This window comes from Acipenser ruthenus, chromosome 46, assembly GCF_902713425.1.
Source record: "Acipenser ruthenus chromosome 46, fAciRut3.2 maternal haplotype, whole genome shotgun sequence".
Taxonomy (NCBI): domain Eukaryota; kingdom Metazoa; phylum Chordata; class Actinopteri; order Acipenseriformes; family Acipenseridae; genus Acipenser; species Acipenser ruthenus.
This window is the reverse complement of record NC_081234.1, coordinates 6,482,134-6,504,454: the sequence shown is the minus strand read 5'-3', so window position 1 is coordinate 6,504,454 and position 22,321 is coordinate 6,482,134. Positions and strand designations below refer to the sequence as shown.

Sequence of the window (22,321 nt, the reverse complement as noted above, 5' to 3'; positions counted from 1 at the left end):
GGGGGCAGTAGTTTTGGCTTTAGTAGAAATGAAAAGCTCCATAATAGGGCTGCCTCAGGGCTTGATAATTGAAGATACAGTAATTATTTAATTACCTGAGTTAGATGCAATTGGGAAAGAGGCCAAGGTATTTAATAAATAAAAAAACATTCACCCCCCTTGGACTTTTCCACATTTTGTAGTGTTACAACCTGGAATTAAAATGGATTTAATTGGGATTTTTACAATTTGATTTACACAACATACTTAACACTTTGAAGGTGCAAAATATTTTTTATTGTGACACAAAAGTTAATTAAACAAAAAAAAAGACATTTGTTGGTTGCATAAGTATTCACCCCCCTGAGTCAATACTTGGTAGAAGCACCTTTGGCAGCAATTACAGCTGTGAGTCTTTTTGGGTAAGTCTCTACCAGCTTTGCACATCTGGATCCTGCAATTTTTGCCCATTCTTCTTGGCAAAATTGCTCAAGCTCTGTCAAGTTGGATGGGGACCGTTGGTGAACAGCAATTTTCAAGTCTTGCCACAGATTCTCAATTGGATTGAGGTCTGGGCTTTGACTGGGCCATTCTAAGACATTCAGGTTCTTGTTTTTAAACCACTCCAGTATAGCTTTGGCTGTGTGTTTAGGGTCATTGTCCTGCTGGAAGGTGAACCTCCGCCCCAGTCCCAGGTCTCTTGCAGACTGAAACAGGTTTTCCTCTAGAATTTCCCTGTATTTGGCTCCATCCATCTTGCCCTCAATCCTGACCAGTTTCCCAGTCCCTGCCGATGAAAAGCATCCCCATAACATGATGCTGCCACCACCATGCTTCACCGTGGGGATGGTGTTCTCAGGGTGATGAGCAGTGTTGGCTTTGTGCCACACATAGCGTTTTGTGCTAAGGCCAAAAAGTTCAATTTTGGTCTCATCAGACCAGAGAACCTTTTTCCACATGTTTGCTGTGTCTCCCACATGCCTTTTGGCAAAATCCAAACGGGATTTGATATGGTTTTTTTCAGAAATGGCTTTCTTCTCGCCACTCTTCCATAATGCCCAGCTTTGTGGAGCGTCCGGGTTATAGTTGTCCCATGGACGGTTTCTCCCATCTCAGCTGTGGATCTCTACAGCTCCTTCAGAGTTACCATTGGCCTCTTGGTTGCTTCTCTGACTAATGCCCTCCTTACCTGGTCACTGAGTTCTGGTGGACGGCCTTCTCTAGGCATAGTCGCGGTTGTGCCATATTCTTTCCATTTTTTAATAATGGATTTAACGATGCTCCGGGGGATGTTCAAAGTTTGGGATATTTTTTTATAACCCAACCCTGATTGGTGCTTCTCCAGAACTTTATCCTGGACTTGTTTTGATAACTCCTTGGTCTTCATGATGCTGTTTGTTTAGATATGCTCTCTAACAAACTCTAGGGCCTTCCAGAAACAGGTGTATTTAATCTGAGATCATGTGACACTTTAATTGCACACAGGTGTCCTCCGTTCAACTAATTATGTGACTTCTGAAGGCAATTGGTTGCACCAGAGCTTATTTAGGGGTGTCACAGCAAGGGGGGTGAATACTTATGCAATCAAGACTTTTCAGTTTTTTATTTGTAAGTAATTTTGAAAAATATGTAGATTTTTTTTCCCACTTCGACATTATGGACTCTTTTGTGTAGATCAGTGACAAAAAATCCTAATTTAAATACATTTTAATTCCAGGTTGTAAAACTACAAAATGTGGAAAAGTCCAAGGGGGGTGAATACTTATGCAAGGCACTGTATATACTTTAAGGGTGATTTTTTTGTGAACCCTTTATTGCAAAAAACAATAAAAATGTGATCAAGATTTCCAGCGTGTTAACAATATCGATTGCTTTTTAAATACTTTTAAGATTGACTTTTGTCTTTATTGTCACCGTTTTTTCTTTAGGTCTCTAATAGTGAGTTGTTTTTTTTTGGTTTATCAGAGTGCAGTTGTGATTGAAAAAGAGGAGAAAGCGAAGAACGCCAAACTGAAAGCAAAGAAGCGTAAAATCAAGCCTGATACCAAGCAGACGCACGAGTATTTCTGTTTCCGCTGTGGGGATGGAGGGGAGCTGGTGATGTGTGACAAGAAGGACTGCTCGAAAGCTTACCACCTCCTATGCCTTAACCTGACCAAGCCTCCATATGGTATGTTACCCAATCCACTGTGTTATTTACTCAATGCTTGGGGCATAAAGATCCTCTGAAATCAATATTCTGCGTGGTCCCATAAGTCAGGACTCTCCTATCATATGTTGTGCTGATTAGGATGTTCTGTTAAATCGGACGTCCGCACCCTGTTAACTGTCAGCATCACACATCAAAATGATCAGAATTCCTTTCTCTGCTTGTATTTCACAGCTGAAAGAAATGGTCAATCAATATTGATGCATCTGATTCTTGACTTATGGCTCACCCTGTATATGCCCTTCGGTCACACATTTTTTTATTTAATATTTTTAAGGCGTTTTAAAATCATGTGTGTGAACTGTATGGAGTTTGAGAAGCTGCCCTGCCATAACTTTGAAAAAAAAAAAACATATCCATAAAATAGATACGTAGATAGGAACTTAACATGGTACATTTGTTCACACAGTGATTTGAAGGGGATGTATATTTTTTAAATCCACAAATGTAGATTACATATATTTTACTGAGTGTCATTTGCATAAATCAGAAAACCAGGCACCTGACTAGTCTGCAGGTGATAAAGGGCTCTATGGGATTAAGAGCTGAGGGGACAAATATGTTCCCTGTAACAGCACAAAAATGAGCAGCTGGATGTCTGATGTAGTAGACAAACATTTTGACTAGAGCCTTCATAATTATTATTATAATTATTATTTATTTAGCAGATGCCTTTATCCAAGGCGACTTACAGAGACTGGGGTGTGTGAACTATGCATCAGCTGCAGAGTCACTTACAATTATGTCTCACCCGAAAGACGGAGCACAAGGAGGTTAAGTGACTTGCTCAGGGTCACACAATGAGTCAGTGGCTGAGGTGGGATTTGAACCGGGGACCTCCTGATTACAAGCCCTTTTCTTTAACCACTGGACCACACAGCCTCCATAAACTTACAGTTCCTTAAGTTTAGCCTGATATTTGATTTGTTTTGACATTATGGATGAGTGATTGTGGAATACTGAGTTGCTACATAAATGTAAGTTATTTTGTTTAATTTTGTCAGACGGGGGGGGGGCTCCAGAGTGGCGCATCCAGTAAAAGCATTTGCGTAGTGTGCCAGATGCGCCCTATAGTCTGGACGTCGCGAGTTCGAGTCCAGGTTATTCCTTTGCCAATTGAGGATGGGAGCTCCCAGGGGGCGGCGCTCAATTGGCCGAGCGTCGCCCGGGGGGAGGGAGGGTTAGGTCAGCCAAGGTGTTCTCGGCTCACCCACGCACCAGCGACCCCTGTAGTCTGGCCGGGTGCCTGCGGGCTTGCCTGTAAGCTGCCCGAGAGGTGCGTTGTCCTCCGACGCTGTAGCTCTTGGGTGGCTGCATGGGGAGTCCGCAGTGTGTAAAAAAGCGGTCGGCTGACGGCACACACTTCGGAGGACAGTGTGTGTTCGTCTTTGCCCTCCCGAGTCAGCGCAGGGGTGGTAGCGGTGAGCTGAGCATAATAAAATAATTGGCCATTCCAAATTGGGAGAAAAATAATAAAAATAATTGGCAACGACTAAATTTATTAAAAAAATAAAATAAAAAATTCAAAAAATTCAAAAGTTCAGACGGAACATGATGCTGATCATATTATTTTGTGTATGTTGTTCATTATTCTTACTATAAAAGGGCTACCATAAGGTGAACCCTCTAATATCCATTTCTTTCCGTTTCATGAAGGGAGGTGGGAATGCCCGTGGCATCACTGCAGTGTGTGTGAGAGCCCCTCCGCTTCCTTCTGCCAGTTCTGCCCCAGCTCATTCTGCAAGGATCATGAAAGAGGATCTCTGGTGGCGTCTTCCCTCGACGGCCATCTCTGCTGCTCCAACCACAACCCCAAGAGCCCTCTGGCTCCTGAGTCCTTCAGCAAGATCAAAATCAAACTGGAGCCCCAGGAGCCAAGTGAAGAAATGGGGGGGAATAGTCTTTAAAAATGGAAATAACAAACCAACTAAACTGTTCCTAATATTTAAAGCATAAGTAATGAAAATAGGCAGGGTTTCTTTTAATTATTTTTTATTTTTTTTTGGTTCAGGCAACCATAGCAAGTCAATTTTAAAGAAGTGTTTGCTGACATTGCTGTTCATTCATTCCAGTTTACAGCGGGCATTGAAGCGGATTGTGGAGAGGTCAGCCTGTGACACAACTTCCATGGATGGATGGAGAAGGCAAGGCAAATTCATTGTGATGTACTTTTTACAGAGCAGAACCAAATGTAGCTGTATTGGTTATTTGGCACTTTTTAAAACAGAAGACTTTAATTCTTGATGGAGTTTTGACGGGTCTCTGCCTAGCTGTTATTGTTTACCTACTGTGAGCTGTGGTTGCCTGGAGGACTCTTAATTCTGCCAATTTGTTATTTAAAAAATTTAAAAAAGCCTTGCATTCAATGCTGGGTCATTAAACTGAGCAGAAATCTGCCAGTTAGTAGGTCACTCCAAAAAAACATTACATCTGTTTTTATGTACTGTACCGCTCAAGACTTTATTTTTGTGCAATTAACATACATACACTACATTTCAGAAGCAGATCTAATTTGCTGTGTCAATTGCCATTACTTTTATTTTGTTATTGTACTCATCTGTTTTTCTATAAGGAATTGAAAGCCATTCTGGCCTGGTTTTTAGATACACAGAGGAGGGTTCATTTTAAAGTGACCAAGTGCTGCATTCCTCAATCATGTTGGCAGCACCAAGTCAGTATTATAATGCATTTTACACACTGATGTTGCACATCTGACCTTAAAGTATTGACTGTACACAATTACCACACACGGATACATTATGGTTCTAACATTGTTGCACAGACCATTTTAAACTGGTACATATTTGAGTTTTATCATAATGGTGCCCTCTGGAGTCACATTTTCAAACCTTTTTCATGCATGGTTTTTAAACATCATTTTATTTAAGCTGGTTTTCCAGTCCTTTTATACACCACTTGTATAACACTAATTTAAAGAAATTGCATCATGTATACTTGTAGATGACTCCTAGGGACTTTTTTTTAAAAGCTTTGGGACTTGTTTTGAAGAGAGTATATCTGTAAATATTTAAAGAATGTATTCCATTATTTAAAATGAAAAAAAAAAAAAAAAAAAAAAAAACTTCTGTCATATTGAGCACAGAAAGACTGAATTACATATCTCATTATAGTGTTTCCCTTCTTGATTTTTTCGTACCCCTAAAGGTTACCGTATTCTGAAACTCTACATTGAAGTGATCTTTAAAACCACTTAAACAAATATGGAAGGAGCCTTTTGCTTTAGTTTCATATATAGAGCAAATTTCTTATTCCAATCAGCAGAAGGAGCATTATGTCAAACCTGTTTTTAAGCATTTCATTTGTTTGGTTTCCTTGATGTAAAATTGTTTTAACGATAAAGCAAAAACTTTTTATTTCCAGTACAGTGTGTGTATTGAAAATAAATGGAATTACTGCAGACCTTGACTGACTGATTGAACTTATATTTAAAAAAAAAAAAAAAAAAAGATAATTTGGGACTGTATACAATATTAGAATTGTTTACAGTTTTTTATTTTTTACTTTTTTTTTTTTACAAAACTAGACAGAAAAAAGCAGCATTTTTCTCTTCAAGTGGGTAAAGTGGTCTGTGATTTTATTGCTTTAGTGGCTGTGCTAATGTATACCTTAAACTGTCATCAGGCAAGACTGCGCTAACAATGTTTTAACCCTACATTACAATCCATGTGTGTTTGTTTTTTGTAATACTCTAATGCAGTGGTTCCCACACCAGTCCTGGGGACCCACTTTGTCTGCTGGTTTTCATTCCAACTGAGCTCTCAGTTACTTAACTAGACCCTTAATTGAACTGATCATTTGCTGAAGTAATTGTTTTCAGCTCTTAACAGATGCATATTTCAAGTTAATATATTATAAGTTAACTAGAACTCCGCAACTGTTTAAGAGCTGACAACAATTAAAAAAAGGTATAATTAAGCAAATTATCAGTTCAATTAAGAGTCTCGGTTGGAATGAAAACCAGAAGACACACGGGGTCCCGGGATCGGGTTTGAGAACCACTGCGCTAATGGTACTTGTCTTGCAGTGTTATACTCAGTGTAACTAGGTATATTGAGTTTTTGTATAGCTTAATAAAAAGGTTTTTGAAGGGTTAGGGGCAATAGGAGAAACAGCTGCTCCCAAAAGATTTGGGGCTGTTTTCTTTCGAACTACAGACACTGGGCAACCCAATGGCTGCACCACTGGTACAAAAACAGTCACTTTATGTTTGTTTTTTAAACAAAAAAACCTCTGCCTTCATTTATTTCAGGTGGTCCATAGTGTTTACTTGAATTTGATTTGTTATTGCCTTATTTTACCTTCATTTTATTTATGCAGCAAAAATAATTGTATTGTTTTTGTATTGGTGTAATTTTAGGGGACAAAGTCAGGATTTTTTTTTTTTAATCAGCTTTTGTGGTTTTTTTTTTCAGTGATTTCAAAAAGAGGTAACATTTTAGTATATATTGTATTCCATGCCAGATATTTCTAAGGCAGCAATAAGAGATGGCTTTGTTTTCTGTCTTTAGGTTCTATCTATTTATAATTCATTTTGCAAATGCCTTGAGTGTTTGTTACACTTTTTAAAACCAATACTGTGTGTAAATCAAGGAAAGATAAAATTGACTAGAATTATACTTGAAGGTTTGTTAGTTCAGTTACACCTTGTCATAGAGAAGCAACCAGTATAAATACAGGTAGTGGACAAAGAAATGGAAACACCAATTTAAAGTCACTTAATAGGGCTTTGGGCCACTATGGTATCCCGCTCTGAAGTTCTCGGCGTACCATTTTTAATGAAACTGGGTGCTCTCGCCCCAGGTTGAAATTTGCAGTCAATTGATCTGCAGTTGCTCTCCTGTTTTGCCTTGCACTTTGAATTAATGCACGGACATCACAATCCTGGAGTATGCGCTTCTGCCCACTGTTACACTTTGCTGATGATGTCTTTCCCTGCTGTTCCATGCCGACATCACCTTAGACACCGTTGCTCATGAAACATCAGCAAGTTGAGCTGTCTTGGTCACTGAAGCTCCTGCTAAATGCGCCCCAACAATCGCCCCTCTTTCAAAGTCCCTAAGGTCTCCTCTTGCAGACATGCTAGCCATAATTAAAGGCAACCAGGCCTGTATAGCATTTTTATACATGACCTTAAACATGCTGGGGTTATTTGCTTAATTAACACATGAGCCCTTGGAAGCCCTTGCTTTCAGTATACTTTGTTGTCCCTCATTTACCCAGGTGTTCCCATTTTTTTTGTCCACTACCTGTATATACATGCTTAAATAATAATATTGGTCTGCACTTTATGCATTAGATTTTTTTTTTGGTTTGTTTTGTTCTTGGCATTTTTAAAGTTTATTTTTACTTGTTTCCAAGATCACAACTTTTCAGGGATTCAGCTAACACTAGCCAACATTTAACAATTCAGTTTTATTGCAAATGGTTCTTGGCAATATTGTTACACAGAACCATTAACCATCCAACACAAAAAACACTACATGATATTCAGATGCATATATGCCACAGATTCTATCCTGGTTTCTACAGTATAGCAGATTCTTTTTAAGTTACTGTACATTCACTAAGCTGAAGCTACCATTTTGTTCTGCAACTTTTTGGCAGTGCAGAGCCTCAGAAGGGGGAGTGGCATGCATTTTTATGAAATACAAATACATTCCTGGAATGTTAGGAATACAGAGAACACTTTAGCAATTTGAATTTACCGATTTTAACACTTGAGTCCTTGAAATTATTTGCTCAGTAGTGGGTTTTCAGCTGGACTATAAAGTTTAAATATTTGTGTTCCTAAATAAACTGTGGTTCTTAAGCCTTATCCTGCCTAAAATGATCTGCTACAACCCCTGAAGCATTCAGATTCACCCAAATGTACTTTCATCTTTTAATTTCATGTTTTTTTCATGACTGTAGAGCTTACTTCAAAAAATGTATTACTTTTCTTCTGAGCTGCACGGTGCTGTTCATACAGAAGATTACTTATCATTAATGTTAGAGTAAGTAGCGGGGTTCCAAAAAATAGTTGCACGTCCCCACATGTTGCTACAACTGTTTAAATAATGTACCTGTCATTTTTTTTCATTGTTAACATCCTGACAACTTTTTACACTTCTACCTTTTAAAGTCTGTTTCAAAGCTCTTCTCAAAATGGCTGCTCCAGTGGGTTTGAGATCTGTCCTCTAAATCACTGTTGCGTACCACATGGATCGTTCTTGCTCTTTGACAATGTGGGCAGTAATCTTTACGCTATCAATGCACTAAAGTGGCCATTTTGAAAAAGACTTTAAAGTCATAAGTGTAAAAAGTTGTCTGAATGTTAACAATGAAAATAAAAATGACAGGTACGTTATTTAAACAGTTTTAGCAACATGTCTGGATGTGTAACGCTATATTTTTCGGAACCCCGCTACTTGCTCCTTAATGCCAATTGTACAATTCCAAACTTTAAAACAAACACTCCTACTGTTTCTACAGTTCCACAGCCATATTTTGAATATTTTAATTTTTTTTTTTCACATTCAGTCTTGCAGTGAAATTGTAGCTGCCCTTTCTGCAGCTTTTAATGCACTTAAGGATACCCCCTTTACTGATCAAGGTCACAGATGCTAAAGTAATTTGATCTGTAATGCTTCCCCAAAAGTGTATAGAAGCATTCATATTGTTACTACACAAAGTGTCTAATATTTTATCTTATCATATTGCTCAGTGTTCAGTAGATCCCAGATTATAAATATGTATACAAAAAAAATAATACAGATCAAATATTTACTGATTTACACAATTCATTGCCTTTTTTAAAAGGTGCAATTTCTGAAGTTAAAAAAAATATGTAACCTTTTTTTGCCCTTTTTTTTAAAACCGTTTTTAAAGGTAGCATTTACAAAATCTCACAGGTAGATTCTCATTTTTTATGTGATCTTTATCTTAAAATAAAACTAATAACTGTTGGTTTTGTGAAATGTTGATTGTAATTGTGGACTTTCCATATGACCATCAATATAAAGTATACATTGAAAACATATGAAACACACGAAGGCTTGGCTAAAACGAAAACCCTTTTCAACACACTGCATAGTGTTGCTTCCCTTGATGTTTTTCTGCTGGGGGTTATTACTGTATTAATTGATGTTGCTGTTTTAGAATTTAACAATCACCAATTCTTTTGTTTCTGTTTTGTTGTTTGGCCTATGTGCATAGTGTAAAAGAATGATGCTTGTCAAACCTTGTACATAGTTAGCAAATCCAGATTGTCACTAGTTGTAGTGTATTTAGAATGCCTGTAATATTTAGCTTCTTCTGAATGTGTGTGACTGTAGGAACGTATACTTTTTTTGTACATTATATTGACTGATGTCCTTTTTTTATTTGAAATATTTTTGAATTCAGATGTGTTTTGCTTCTGCCAGAATTCATTCTGAAGGGTTTTTAATGACATTCCACAGATTTATCAGTTTCAGACTTGCTTAAGGTTTGACTTCAATAAACTGTTCTGAATGTTCAAGTCTCACATGCTTCTCCCTTTGTGCTCGTTGCTACTTTAGAGATTTATTTTCACTTTCGTCATCTTTGCTAAATCACGCTACACCCTGTCAGGATAAGCCACAGCTGAATTTCCAGAGCATTTTACAGCGCTGAGGATTCATCCTGCATTGCATCAACCACCTACTTGGTGATCCTGGGATAACCCCTAAAAATAAGTGGGTGATGCAATCCAGAGTGATTTTTTATTTAATTTCTTTCCCCCAGTTCTATAAAATGCTAACAAATGAAAATCCAGCTTTCACTTATCCTGGCGGGGTATATGTTGATAACCCCTATCATATCATTATCACAAGTTAAAAACATTGTTTTAAAGGCTTTATTTCATTTTGTAGCCCCATTTATCCTGCCACAACAGTAAGATTATCCTGATATTCACTGCCTGTGTTACAAGTAGTAGGGCCACACAGGGTTTCCATCACAAAGTGTAAGGCTCAGGAACAACTAGAGTCAATGTGATGAAGTCTGGAAAACCAAAATGATCTTCCCACAACATGAACTACAAAGCTAAGCCATTTTCATTCTGTGTAACCATGACTGGAAGGGCAGACGTGCTTGTGGGTATGGGAAGAATTGTGAGATTTGATACAATATTTCACATTGAGTGCAATCTTTGATGCACACAAAATAAACTAGAAGCTTGAAGGTAATGTCCTTACACACAACATTACTTGTATTCATTGACCACACAATAACAGTGATACCAGTGCTTGAAGCTTGCACAATAAGTCTCCAGGCAAGTGCTATTAACTGATCACAGCGTGATTAAATCAATCCTGAGTTTGTGGGTTTACGAATAGGAGTTAATGTAAGGAAGGGACAATTTATTTAACATCAAATTCCTGGTTCCTGATCATTTAAATAATAACTTAATTGAAAATAGTTGTGAAACCGAGGACTGGGTGTAGGGCCAGTTTGATTTTCAAACCATTTCATGCATTAGAATTGATGCAATTGCAATACCGCTTTGCCTTTAGCTCCTTACTATCAAAAACTAGCATAGGTTGTTTTTTTTTTTGTTTTTTTTTTTAAGTGTAGTGAATGGGATGATAAACACATGTGTAAATCTCTGGTTAATTCCTGGGCAGGGGGCGGGGCGGGGCGGTCGGGGGGGGGGGGGGGGGGGGGGTATTATTGCTTTAGTATTAAACTCCAGTCTGTAAAATGGCAAATAATGCCAAAAACAACTCGTGTTCTTAGTCTTCTGTCTTACTGACTAGCCTCCAATCTGTGATATGACCCAGCAATATTAGATACTATACCCTAATTATAGATCCTATGTTAATAATACAACACAATAAGATTCATTAGCCAGTAAGAGCTATGTTGGTGTGGGATACACTACAAGGAGTTTTGGAGATTGTGGCCCATTCCACCATGCACGGTACGGGACATGGCTTTTTACTCCAGTTAGCTGGTCAGTGTTACTCGGAGCCCAATGCAATGCTAAGTGATCCCCCACATCACTTCACCACAGTCAGCACCGAGAAGCATTTTTCTTATCAGAAGAATTTTTTTTTTTCCTTTAATAGTTAATAGGGGTGGGTTACTCGACTACTCTAAATAGTTATAATTACTGGAGCACTACATTTATTACTCGAGTAAATGTCAATAATATATCTTGATGAATGCAAGTTCAATATATTGTAGCGACCCGGTCAGTTCAGCTCGGCAAGACCTTTTTTTGTCTCGTTTGTTTGTCATGTTTCGTCTGGTCCTGTGCCTTTACGTGATCTGTATGGTTCCAGGGATGGACCGTGCCGCTAGTGTCGGTAGTGTGTGTGGATGTGTGCGGACCATGTCTGGTTCCCAAACCGGGCCTGGGGACCCACTGGGTCTGCTGGTTTTCACTCCAACTGAGCTCTCAATTACTTAATCAGACCCTTAATTGAATTGACAATTTGCTGAATTAGACATTTTTTTTTTCAGCTCTTAACAGCTGCATATTTCAAGTTAGCTAATACTATTATAAGAACTTGAACTCTGCAACTGTTTAAGAGCTGAAATCAATTAAAAAGGTCAAATTAAGCAAATGATCTGTTCAATTAAGGGTCTAGTTAAGTAATTGAGAGCTCAGTTGGAATCAAAACAGCAGGTCTCAGGTCTGCGCACAGCTTTTACAACGAATCTGAATCTCCACTTCTCTCTCGCTCTTCATTTTTAAACGCTGCAGTGAAAAATTAACAGGCATGGATTCAAGAGGCATCACGCAGTTGAACCAATAGCAGCACAATATCGATGGCTGCCCAGACAACAGGTAGGCAGGTTAACAAGCCACAGGCAGACTATATCAAGAAAGCAGATTGCAAGGCTGGAGGAAAAACAAATCATTATTTATATATATATATATATATATATATATATGACACACACAAACCCTGGATCTGGCAGTCATCAATTCCTTCGTTTTGTACAAGGAATGCACCGGGGAAAATAAGTGCTAGAGATTTCACCTTGAAGCTAGCCACAGCGCTTCCCCTGCAGAGCAGCAGGCTGCTGCAGCTCAACCTGGATTCTGTGCTGCTCCGAATGACACGCGCAAGAGCTAACACATGTTACTTTCGTTTTTACAGTTTAGTATGTACATATACCTGATTACACACTAGTTTCTTTGGAAATGTTTAATTTATTATAGTTTTTCATTTTTTGAAGTAGTACTTTATATGTGGTCAGTTAGAAAATAAACCCTCATAATAATCACTGGCGGCAGCGGTTTTAGTGTTAACTTTTAATTTTTTTAATTTTTTATTTTTGTGGCGCGTATGTAGAATAATAGTGTCTGGCATTAGGTTGGAGCACTAAATTACTCGAAATTCCCATCCCTAATAGTTAATTGGCATGCAAAAAGAAGGCTCTCTTAAGCAACAACATTGGAAAACCCTATATGTTGCTGTACCGCTCTTGTCCGGTAGATGGCAGCGTGATAATAGGTGGGCGGTTTTTTTCTACTCGTAAGGTTTCTCTTCCTAGTTGTGTGTTGACGGTTGAGTTTTATTTAAATGCCACGTCCTGCTACATAAGTACAGATCGCATCTTAGAAAGGGTAAGACATGAAATTAATAATACAGTTAATGACATGGGGGCACACCCACGATTATTTCTGTGCCGTTTCGTTAAACAGATTAGGTGTTCTTCCTATATGGGAGCAGAAGTATTGTTTAGCGCAGTGTTTTAAAAAAAAGGTCAAACACAGGAACCTGACATAATGGTTCATTTCCATTGTGTTTTTAACATATAATAAATATTATATACATAGATACATTTGACAATTTGTCTACTAAATCGATTCAAATGTACGTGCAAAACATATAATATATTTACAATTTGATACCGCAATCTTCAATTTCTTTAATAACTTCAATTATTAAATAAAACTGTCAGAAATAATTTTGCTTTACGTGTCTTTATATATCCTGTCTTTCTGCAACCTGTTGAAATATGTTTTAATTGATTTACTTATAATGAATCATTTTAACTGCTTACAACATTAAAAACATGTAAATAAGTAAAATATACAATACTACATTGCGACAAAATAAATATTGTCAAACTGCATATTTACTGTGCTTCCTGCGTAAAGAGAAGAAGATGGGATCCCTTTTATTGGACTAACTAAACAACAATTAATCTGAAGCTTTCAAGACCTCAAAGGTCTCTAGGTGAAAGTACCTTGCTCTTTGTCTATAAGTTATTGTACAAATCAAATAGGTATTGCATTTTATTAATGTATTATTTCTTTCTTAGTAGGACCCCAGTGGATTTTTTAGCATTCATATTTTAAAAGGACCAACCCCAAATTTAAGATGAGGAAAAGCTTTGTCCCTGATTTCGTTTCTGAAGCTTCCATTAGACTGTTTCTCTTTGGGGTTTTCTTGTAAGTATTGATTCTGCACATGAGTTTCCCAGAATGCATTCTCTTTAATTGTATGTACAGTAGTCTGTAGCGTATCCGACTCGAGTGGGACCAGAGTAAGGGCGGATATGTAAAAAGTCGGATAAATGATTTTAAATAACATTATACACAGCTGTAAGAATTAATATATTCACACAGTTGAGATTCAGCTTTTATTAGCGAGCTGCCCCAAATCCCTTGTTTAGAAAGATACAGGGTATTAATGCTTGTGACGGAGTAGCTGTCTGTCGTGTGGGTGCTTGCATTCACTGCTGATTGACAGGCAGGAGATCGAGACGTAGGTTGAAGTTGATACGCCCCCTGCAGGCAAACAGGAATTACACACACACACACACACACACACACACACACACGTACGTTTGTATTCCTATATTTGCGGGGACTTTTCATTGACACTCTTTGTTTACTAGTTCTAACTCCAGTCAGACAAAACTCCACACAGGGTGAAAGCTAAATATTTCGGCACTTTTATTTTTATTTTTTTTGAAGCTATATTTAGTTCTTAAGGTGTTTTCCAAAGTGGGGACATCCCCACAACGTTGTTTTTTCAAGAGTTACTGTCTGTGTGGGTACATTTTCCCAAATCTTGTCCCCACAGTAATACATGCCCCCCCCCCCCCCCACACACATAAACACACTAATTTCAGCTTCTTTCGAATAGTTGGCTTTGATTTTGCAGCAGCCCTGAGGTGAATAAATGGATCCCCTCTTCATGTAGAGGGCTACTGCCCTGCCACAGTGCTGTATACATTTACATTAGTGTCAGGTAATTTACACAGTAGCAAAATGCATAGGTTTAAGGAAAAAAAAATAATACTTTCAATTGTAAGCATAAGTCGCTTTCGCTTTCCTGTAGCATTTTGCATAGTGGTTAAACGGTTAGGGCGGATCTGTGACAGGCTGATACACGACAGATTACTGTAATTAAAAATAATGAGGAATAGTACACACAGCATTGTAATAGCCTCTACACATACAGGAGTTACTAGATTAGTCTCATGATTGTGTTATTTGAAAGATTTTACATCGCATAGTGATACAAAAAGGAGTACATACGATAGATAATTGTCTACTAAATTGTTCTGAGAACACATTGATAACATTTTTTACATACTTTTCACTTTTCCATTGCCATTGTGTGATGTTTGTAACCATACTTAGTGGTTCTTATTGCAATTTCTCAGATACTGTTTTTTATTTTATTGTGTATTTATTTATTTTTTATATTAAGCTCATAGTGACTATGAGTTCAGGAGCAGCTCTTCAATTGCAGTTATCTGCCATAGACAGGTGAAAGCTAGATCAGCCACAGTGTCTTATTAATAAGCGCCATCTAGTGCACAGCAGTGCATTGCAGTAAAATTAAAGGATTAAAAAAATGGCAGATCAGTAGATGGCGCTAGAAAGACACTTTGTTTGATCTAGCCTAGGTTATATCTGTAGCAGGCAACTAGACTAAAGAGCAGCTCCTGAACTCAAGTGAAACACCATAAGCAACTTGTGACTGTGATTTCAGACTGGAACCCCATTTAACAGTATCAGAGTATGGAGGAAGCCATCCATCTTCTTTAACCATCAGCCCATATCTCACACATTTTCATGCATCTACAGTGAGCTAGTTGTGTATTTGCAGCCGTGGTGGAGAATGTGTGTTAATAACTTTGTATTTGTTTGTTTTACTGATTTATTATTTTTATTTTGTATTCAGAGTAACAGAAAAGCTACCCGCATTCCATAGGGATATTCAACCGGAGGAACTGTGGCTGTATAAATATCACCATGTGGAAGATGACCATGTGCCAACAAGTCTTATGTTTGTACGTCTTGCGTAGAATCATATTCACTGTGTTTCTGATTAATGTATTTAAAGTATATACTGAACAGCAGGCAGAGTGCAGAACAAAATTAATACTGTTCTCTCCAGTCTACATATCCCTGCAATGTGTTCAACCTAGTTTTTAAATGTTCTGTACATTAAAACACATGGCAGAGTGGCTTCGCTTGAACTTACAGGCTATAACTAATTAAATAATTCCATAAATCTTATCATGCACTTCCTTTATGTATGTCTTGCATTGCAATTTTGAAAGAAGAAAAAAAAAATTATACCTGGTACCTTACTAGATTAAAGAAAGCTCTCTTAGGAGTCTCCAAGGGGTTCACCTGGTAAAGTCACGACCACGTGGTGTGGCGTGTGAGTCATACAGTCAGGGAACTACAGGCATAGCTGTGCAAAGTCACTGGGCTACAACTCAACCCTTTTTTGAAGCACCACAGTGAATAACATAAAGAAATATGTCTTTTGTAATGTTGTTTTTTTTCACAGATTATTGCCTTTTTTACCCCGTTGGCGGTGATAATACTGTTTCAGTTTTTTAAAAAGGCTGAGAAAGGGGACACCAAGGAAGCGTGCTTAGGTACCCTTTTAAGGCTGTACTTTTTAAGTTCTATAATATCATTGTTGCAATAAGAATCAGTGAGCTGACGCCTCTATGTTTTCTATCTCTCTCGCAGCAGCGACGCTAGCCCTGGTTCTCAATGGGGTCTTTACCAACACTGTTAAATTAATTGTAGGGAGGTAAGTTTCAAATTCTTATTAAAGGGTTGCATCTAGCAAAAATAATTCAATAAACCTTCCACATCATGCACATCCATGTATTTAATTTAAAAAAAAAATAGGTTTTATAAAAATATCTGGCGCTTAAGGAAAGTGAGGTTTAATATGATTCCTATACCTTGCATTTGTTATGTAAACAGAATACCACACGTTTATTTCACTGAGATAAGATAGTCATAAAAAACCCACACATCCTCTTCGGGGGCTCGTCAGTTATTTGTCCATCCTCATTTGTGGAATAACTATAAATCTGTGGAAATATATCCAAACAGTAGATAAAAGCCTTCAATTGCAGACATTGTGAGAGACTTCTCGTCAAAATGTTTGTCACTGAATTTATTAAGTTGTTCATTTAGTTTTTCTATATTGAGAATTGAGAACCTGAGCTGCCTAAACCTAAAAGTACAGTAAATGAAGCTTCATTAATAATTTAGCAATGATCTAAAATAGATGCCCACAGAGGTTATGTTTTAGATTCTTGGGTTCTTCTTTCAGGCCTCGTCCAGATTTCTTCTACCGCTGCTTCCCTGATGGACAGATGAACGCTGAGATGAGATGCAGTGGAGACCCAGACACTGTGATGGAGGGGAGGAAAAGTTTCCCTAGCGGACACTCCTCCTGTAAGAACCAGATTTCCGAATTAAAGGAGTGCTCAGTTCTTACCTCTTTATAGGCCCGTTCTTTTTATTCAAATAACAATTTCTCAGGCTCAAGCTACAAGCAATGCAGATGTAGAGAAAGGTGATAATGACTCAATGTTGGAGCAGCAGGACCCAGAACCACTAAAAAAACAAACATACAAGAGAAAGTAAGAGAAAAATAACATTTAAAATCACATGTTAAGCAAATCATTTCAGTAGATTTGACTCGTGTGTCCTGTGCCACACAAAAAGTGTTGATTTCTAACATTTAAATATCTTTTTGGTATTCAGCGCTACAGAGCTGTTTAATTTAGGATTAGAAGTACAAAAAAATGTAAAAAAAATCAGTGATAAATGTTTTGACTAGAAGTCTTTTTCAATGTCTTGAAAAATGTGGACTTATTGTCGATACCTTTATCGTTTAATTTATTACGTTTATTTTAGCATTTCTAAATTCAGCCCTGTTGAGTGTTTAAAAGTTTTGGATAATTTAAGTTTAAACATCCTGGGCCATTTCCACAAAGCATTTACCACTGTGTTAACACTATAAAGAAAACAAAACATTGATGCTGAAAAGCTTGAATGTGGTGACAGAACTATTTGTGGCCTGTTTATCTACAGTTGCTTTTGCTGGCCTGGGGTTCGCAGCCTTTTACCTGGCAGGGAAGCTGCACTGCTTTAGCCCACCAGGGAGGGGGAAAGCATGGAGGCTCTGTGCCTTTCTGATGCCTCTGATCTTTGCAGTCATGATTGCACTGTCAAGGACCTGCGACTACAAGCATCACTGGCAAGGTGAGGCATTTTAACTGATACTGAAACTGGTTGGGGGGAGATGTACTCTGCCTGGCTGCTTTATTATGATTTGCCCCTAAGATCGGGCTGGGCCGCTGTCTCCCCTGGCTCCAGCCTTGACACAACTTGGCATAGACCACAAGGTACTGGAAGGAGTCTTGAGGGATCCATTCAGTCATTCTTATTGGGATTGGTGTAGGCTCTGGTTGACGGATGTGCTGTTTAGATTCATCCCAAACATGCTCAATTGGATTCCAGGAATGGTGGTGGCCATGGAAGATGCCTGAAGTCTCAGTCATGCTCCTAAAACCTCACAATTTTGGCATGGTGGATAGGTGTATTATCGTCTTGAAAGTAACCATTGTCACTAGGGTACAGCATTGTTGGCTGGACTTGATCTCCAACAATGCTTTAGTATTCCACGGTATTCCTTTCACAGTTATCACAGGACCCAGGGTTTACCAGGAGAACAGGCCCTGTCCCAGGGAGTAGGCAGGACCTAATAGAAGCCAGGCAGTGTATGTTCCATGCATACCTGTTTCATTCTGTGTAATCCTTTCCTTTTTTTACCCCCAGATGTGCTGGTTGGTTCAGGGATAGGACTCCTCTTTTCATACCTGTGTTACAGGCAACATTATCCAGCGTTGACCGACGTTGAAAGCCACAGACCACTGCATTGTAAAAACAAGTTGCCAGTGACACAAGACAGAAAGATTTCCAACTCATTCATTCATCCAGTATAGTGATCCAACCCATCCTCTGGGACTGTCGTTTTTAAGCAATTCAAAATACTAGTAAACAGCTAGCCGCAAGGTTATTGAAGGTTGTGGAACAACATTTAAAAAGCAGTAATTGTACTCTGAAAGAAGAAGCTGTGTTAATAATGTAAGTTCCAATAGACCAATAGATATAGTTAGAGAAAAAAAAAGTATTTGGTTTAGCCTAATGAGTAAGTAGATTCAAATATTCATTGTGTTTTTTTTTTATACTGTCCCTTACCTTTTTATGATGTTTGTAATCACTGTGAGAGGTTCATTTGGCAATTGCTCAAAGACGATGCCGTTTTTATATATAAGTGTGTGTATAGGTGCTTTAAACTGAGTTCAGGAGCAGCTTTCAGTTCTAGTTGCCTGCCATAGATATATGGAACACATTCTGGATCAGCTACAGTGTATATAAGTACAGCAAGAGCCAACGCCATTGAGTCAAGTTTCCTTTTGTTTTGCTGGCTGCACACTGCTCTGTGCTTTGGTTGATCAAGCCTACAATACATATGTCTATGGCAACAACAATAATATCTGCATATTATAAACCGACCTATACATTATAAGCAAAGCAGTTAATTATTTTCAACAGAAGAAAAAGGGGACCAGTGATAATACTGTCAGTGCTAATAAGAGGAGAGAATTGATTTATTTTCTTATAGGTAATAACTTGTATTATACCTCACTTTAAAACAGAATATAATATTTCAATTCTGTTTGTTGTTGCACATCATTTTAAGTAAAAATACATAGTCTAGTCTGTCTGTAAAGATGTATTTAAATTGTGTGTTCTGTCTTATTAATGTTGTATAGTAAACCCAAAGTAGAACTGTCTTCGGATTTATAAAAGTAACCAACTTTTAATGATATTATAGATGGATTACAAAAATCTTCATACCGCAATTTGTTTTTTAATTCCTCAGGAACTTCTCAGTTATAAGTCTGCTAGATATTATTTGCGTCAGTTTTATATAAAGTGGCTCTCAAAAGTATCCACCCCCCTTGGACTTTTCCACATTTTATTGTGTTACAAAATGGAATCAGAATGGATTTAATTAGGAGTTTTTGCCACTGATCAACACAAAATAAGTCCATAATGTCAAAGTGAAAAATAAAATCTACAAATTAATTACAAATACAAAACAGAAAATAATTCATTGCATAAGTATTCACCCCCTTGAGTCAATATTTGGTAGAGGCACCTTTGGCAGCAATTAGTCATGAGTATTTGGATAAGTCTACCAGCTTTGCACATCTGGACACTGCATTTTTTGCCCATTCTTCTTTGCAAAATTACTCAAGCTCCATCAAGTTGGATGGGGACCTTTGGTGAACAGCAATTTTCAACTCTTTCTACATATTCTCAATTGGACTGAGGTCTGGGCAGAGAAGCATCCCCATAGCATGATGCTGCCACCACCATGCTTCACGGTAGGGATGGTGTTCTCAGGATGATGTGCGATGTTAGGCTTGCGCCAAACATAGCGCTTAGCGTTGAGGCCAAAAAGCTCTATTTTGGTCTCATCAGATCATAGAATCTTCTTCCACTTGGTCTCAGAGTCTCCCACATGCCTTCTGGCAAACTAGCTGAAATTTGATGTGAGTTTTTTTCAACAATGGCTTTCTTTTTGCCACTCTCCCATAAAGGCCAATTTTGTGAAGCACCCGGGCTATTGTTGCCGTATGCACGGTGTCTCCCAGCTCTTGGTGGCCTCCCTGACTAGTGCCCTTCTTGCCCGGATACTCAGTTTTTGAGGACGGCCTGTTTTAGACAGATTCACAGTTGTGCCATATTCTATCCATTTCTTAATAATGGACTTTACTGTGCTCCGGGGGATATTCAATGCCTTGGAAATGTTCTTATATCCTACCCGTGATTGGTGCTTTTGAAGAACCTTATTCTGGATTTTCTTTGAATGTTCCTTCATCTTCATGATGTAGTTTTTGTTAGGAAATGTACTAACCAACTGTGGGACCTCCCAGAGACAGGTGTATTTAACCTGAAATCATGTGAAACACCTTAATTGCACACAGGTGGACTCCATTCAACTAATTATGTGACTTCTAAAGACAATTGGTTGCACCAGAGCTTATTTAGGTGTGTCATAGCAAAGGGGGTGAATACTTATGCAATCAATTATTTTCTGTTTTATATTTGTAATTAATTTAGAACAATTTGTAGATTTTATTTTTCACTTTGACATTATGGAGTTTTTTTGTGTTGATCAGTGTCAAAAACACCAAATTAAATCTATTTTGATTCCATGTTGTAACATGAAAATGTGGAAAAGTCCAAGGGGGTTGAATACTTCTGAGAGCCACTGTATTTCTTATATCTTATATATAATCAGACAATCTTCCAGACATTTTCCCCAGTGGTTTAATTATGATTGCAGTTTTAAGTGTGAATGCGCTTGCATATTTTCTCCTTTCTTTGTGTTTTGTTTTTTGTATATTTGATGATATCGTCCATGGATAACACGGCTGATATTTTGTGTAGAAGTGTCTGATAGAACAGGAGAAGCTGACAGAAACCTTATCTGTGTTTCACATCTTACTTTAGCTCAAAACATGATGTTTTTCCTACAGGACCAATGTAAAAGCCAGCCAAAAAAAAAGATCAAATTGAGGACTCCATATTCCCGGACAAGGGCTTCGACGCATAAGATGGCTTTAGTGAATCCCTTTGGTGCTGGTAATATTGATCATTATATTTGTTTCACAACTGAGACACACACTCTCGTTCTCATTGTGGGTTATATTGAAGTTTGCCATCACAAACAGCACGTCTCTAGAGTACGTCTGTGGTTTTACAAAGAATATAAAGCCTGTCTTTGCTTGTGGTTTTCAGCAAGGCATTTGCAGTAGCACCAGTTGCGTATTATCAGTTTCTTGTTGTTTAAAAGCACTGAAAGATACAAACAGGTAATTAACTAGCTGGTATTCCATTGTACATTCCTTTTTGTTGTTGGCTGAATAACTTGTTTTGTGAATATTCTAAACAGCACATTGTAGCACTTTCAATTGATTTTTGTTTTTCTTGGGACTGTAATTATGTGTTTAAACATTGTCTTTAAGTCTGTTTATGTGTAATTCTGATAACTATTATGTTTACAAAAAAAAAAAGTGCTTTAACAAAAACCCTGTGGGGGTATGATAGTATTTACCTTGTCAAATCCTACACCATCACTAAGCAATATAGAAAGCATTTTTTGTGTTTCTGTACAGTACAGAAGTCAAATATTGGATTAAAGGGTGATTTGATCAACCGTTACCCTAATACCACACAGGTTCCCTGGTTCTGTAAAATGCTCTAAGAACTCAGCTGTGTTTTATCCTGGTGGGGTGTAGGTTTGTCACATTATTCCTTTAGTAAATTAGTCAAAGGTTCTTACACAGTAAAATACAATACAGTTTACAAGATAACTTAACCATGAAATAACAATAAAGCACTGTCTAATGTGTACAGTAGTGTTTCTTTCATTTCTTGCATAGTTCAGACTTTGGTACAATATGCTTGATCAGAAAACAGGTCATTTTTAACTGTAGGAAACAAAAGCTTGAAACCTTATTTCAGACTGAGAGCCATATAAGTATTCTTGTATTGCTTGGAGCAGAATTAGTTTATTAATGGTATTCACAAACTGTTTATATAGAGAGAGAGAGAGAGAGAGAGATAGTACATATACTTGTATGTATAGGTAGAATGCATACATTTAAAATGGGATTGCGTTTACATTTTTTAATTTCAAAGAATGTTAAGTAACACCAACAGATGAAATTAACAACATGGGGCATCCTTAAAGGCTGGTTTCACTGACACAATATGATACTCATGAAACCACATAG

At 37.8% G+C, this 22,321-nt stretch overlaps 2 protein-coding genes across 11 annotated transcripts in view; both read left to right on the top strand.

Moving 5' to 3' along the window:
* LOC117962539 (histone-lysine N-methyltransferase NSD3-like) overlaps nt 1-9,713 on the top strand; it is a 45,128-nt gene extending 35,415 nt beyond the window's left edge. For all 7 annotated transcript variants that reach the window (XM_059013783.1, XM_059013785.1, XM_059013784.1 and 4 more), the window contains 2 exons: nt 1,945-2,149; nt 3,845-9,713. In XM_059013783.1, coding sequence (XP_058869766.1) covers nt 1,945-2,149; nt 3,845-4,095 — 456 coding nt within the window. In that variant the 3' untranslated portion in view covers nt 4,096-9,713. The remainder of the gene's footprint in view (nt 1-1,944; nt 2,150-3,844) is intronic.
* A 2,100-nt stretch (nt 9,714-11,813) lies between these two features.
* LOC131696531 (phospholipid phosphatase 5-like) lies at nt 11,814-21,930 on the top strand. Of its 4 annotated transcripts, none has more exons than XM_059013658.1 (8): nt 11,814-12,002; nt 13,493-13,619; nt 15,367-15,475; nt 15,985-16,075; nt 16,173-16,236; nt 16,771-16,895; nt 17,538-17,708; nt 18,285-21,930. In XM_059013658.1, exons 2-8 carry the CDS (start codon nt 13,549-13,551, stop codon nt 18,449-18,451), a joined length of 798 nt encoding a protein of 265 aa, XP_058869641.1. In that variant the 5' UTR covers nt 11,814-12,002; nt 13,493-13,548; the 3' UTR covers nt 18,452-21,930. The 4 variants fall into 4 exon arrangements, with proteins under 4 accessions (XP_058869641.1, XP_058869640.1, XP_034767435.1 ...); XM_059013657.1 differs by having other exon boundaries at nt 13,490-13,619; XM_034911544.2 differs by lacking the exon at nt 11,814-12,002 and adding an exon at nt 12,694-12,788 and having other exon boundaries at nt 13,490-13,619.
* The last annotated feature ends 391 nt before the right edge of the window (nt 21,931-22,321 follow it).

Coding starts and splice junctions, on each gene's coding strand:
- LOC131696531 (XM_059013658.1), top strand. CDS start 13,549: ATGAGGAAAAGCTTTGTCCCTGATTTCGTTTCTGAAGCTTCCATTAGA. Junction 13,620..15,366: donor TTTCTCTTTGGGGTTTTCTT/GTAAGTATTGAT, acceptor TTTTGTATTCAG/AGTAACAGAAAAGCTACCCG. Junction 16,237..16,770: donor GTTAAATTAATTGTAGGGAG/GTAAGTTTCAAA, acceptor TTCTTCTTTCAG/GCCTCGTCCAGATTTCTTCT.